General features: G+C 36.4%; 2 protein-coding genes across 2 annotated transcripts in view; one reads left to right on the top strand and one right to left on the bottom strand.

Annotated features, from left to right (window-relative positions):
- LOC122246354 (uncharacterized) overlaps window positions 1-2,500 on the top strand; it is a 1,434,769-nt gene that overhangs the window by 579,619 nt on the left and 852,650 nt on the right. The window contains exons 11-12 of the mRNA XM_086535286.1: window positions 721-819; window positions 2,224-2,322. Coding sequence (XP_086391412.1) covers window positions 721-819; window positions 2,224-2,322 — 198 coding nt within the window. The remainder of the gene's footprint in view (window positions 1-720; window positions 820-2,223; window positions 2,323-2,500) is intronic.
- Window positions 1-2,500, bottom strand: part of LOC122263496 (uncharacterized) — a 1,386,165-nt gene that overhangs the window by 307,956 nt on the left and 1,075,709 nt on the right. The window lies entirely within an intron of this gene.

Below are 2,500 nucleotides of genomic sequence, written 5' to 3' on the forward strand. Positions count from 1 at the left end.
ACATGTTTTGTTTATGTTACACCATTTATCAGGTGTATGTTTTTCCATTATGAAGACTATATATTTTAACTGCATTGAAACAGAAGTGTAAATCATTTTATATCAATATGATTTTCTGAATAAATTAGCAGACGCTCAACAACACCACGTGTTTCAATGGCTAAAGAACATCTTTATTTACTGCACGAATGTGGCAAGAAAACCCCACATGTATAATTCTCCTACTCTTTGTCACTCTATATTTCTGTATAATTCTCTATATTATATATATTATATATATATATATAAAATATATATATTACTGATAAATAATTATCAAACATTCATTTTCATTATAATATTCTTTCTCATTATCATACATATATATTTTTTTCTTTTCCTTCTTGTTTCTATATCTTTTCATAATTCTTATTTTCATTAACATTCTAAGTATTTGCAATTTTATTAATATTCAAAATATCCATACTATTCCTAGCCCTTACCCTTATCACCCTAATCATCTCTATTAATCTCATTCCTAAAACTAGTCTCATTCTCCCTCACATTCACCTTCTCATTGTCATTCTCACTCACATTCAGCTTCTCATTGTTATTCTCACTGACATTCACCTTCTCATTGTCATTCTCACTCGCATTCACCTTCGCATTGTCATCCTCACTTCCCTTCTCACGCTCATTACTCACAAACAGACGTCTAACACAAGCATCTTCCTCCCTCAGGTTGGACTCCCTTACACCTTGCTTCCTTGAACGGCCATCATGCTGTTGCAGAGACGCTCCTCGAGAAGGGCGGAGAAGTGAACGCCAAGGATGCATTTGGTAAGGCGATTGGAAAGCGAGTGACTTCTTAAAGGCACCAGAAGAATTTTGCTTTTGTTTCTTTTCTCTTTTTTGTCTCTGTGGAAATTCATAACAATTATTGTCATTCTCACTCACATTCACCTTCTCATTGTCATTCTCATTCACATTCACCTTCTCGTTATCATTCTCACTCACATTTACCTTTGCATTGTCATTTTCACTCACACTCACCTTCTCATGTCATTCTCACTCGCATTCACCTTCACATTGTCATTCTCACTCACATTCACCTTCTCATTGTCATTCTCATTCATATTAACCTTCTCATTGTCATTCTCACTCACATTCACATTCTCATTCATATTAACCTTCTCATTTTCATTTTCACTCACATTCACTTTCTCATTTTCATTCTCACTCACATTCGTCTTCTCATTGTCATTCACACTGACATTCACCTTCTCATTTTCATTCTGACTCACATTCACCTTCTCCTTTTCACTCGCATTCACCTTCTCATTGTCATTCTCACTCACATTCACCTTATTTTCATTCTCAGTCATATTCACCTTCTCATTGTCATTCTCACTCACATTCACCTTATTTTCATTCTCACGCACTTTCACCTTTTAATTGCCATTCACACTCACTTTCACATTCTCATTTTCATTCTCACTCACATTTACCTTCTCGTTTTCATTCTCACTCACAATCACCTCATTGTCATTCTCATTCACATTTACCTTCTCATTGTCATCCTCACTCACATTCACCTTTTCATTGTCATTCTCACTCACTCACATTCTCATTGCCATTCTCACTCGCATTCAACTTCTCATTGTCATTCTCACTCACATTCATCTTTTCATTGTCCTTCTTACTCACATTCACCTTCTCATTATCATTTTAACTCACATTTACATTTTGATTGTCATTCTCACTCACATTCCCCTTCTTATTATAATTCTCACTCACATTCCCCTTCTCATTGTCATTCTCACTCACCTTCACCTTCTCATTGTCATTCTCACTCACATTCACCTTCTCACTGTCATTCTCACTCACCTTCACTTTCTCATTTTCATTCTCACTCACATTCACCTTCTCATTTCCATTCTCACTCACATTCACCTTCACATTGTCATTCTCACTCACATTCACCTTCTCATTGTCATTCTCACTCACATTCATCTTCTCATTGTCATTCTCACTCACATTCACCTTCTCATTGTCATTCTCACTCACATTCACCTTCTCATTGTCATTCTCACTCACATTCACCTTCTCATTGTCATTTTCACTCGCCTTCACTTTCTTACTGTCATTCTCACTCACATTCACCTTCTCATTATCATCCTCACTTCCCTTCTCACACTCATTACTCACAAACAGACGTCTAACACAAGCATCTTCCTCCCTCAGGTCAGACTCCCTTACACTTTGCTTCCGAGAACGGCCATCTTGCTGTTGCTGAGACGCTCCTCGAGAAGGGCGGAGAAGTGAACGCCAAGACTTTGACTGGTAAGGCGATTGGAAAGCGAGTGACTTCTTAAAGGCACCAGAAGAATTTTGCTTTTGTTTCTTTTCTCTTTTTTGTCTTCATGGAAATTTATAACAATTATTATTCAGATCTAATAAGGATATCTCTATCATCAGCTTTTCTTATTTCTTCATCATTCATTATTCTTTTCTATTTATC

The sequence above is a fragment of the Penaeus japonicus genome, unplaced genomic scaffold (assembly GCF_977035675.1).
Source record: "Penaeus japonicus unplaced genomic scaffold, GWHDUDI00000001_assembly GWHDUDI00000043, whole genome shotgun sequence".
Classification (NCBI taxonomy): Eukaryota; Metazoa; Arthropoda; class Malacostraca; order Decapoda; family Penaeidae; genus Penaeus; species Penaeus japonicus.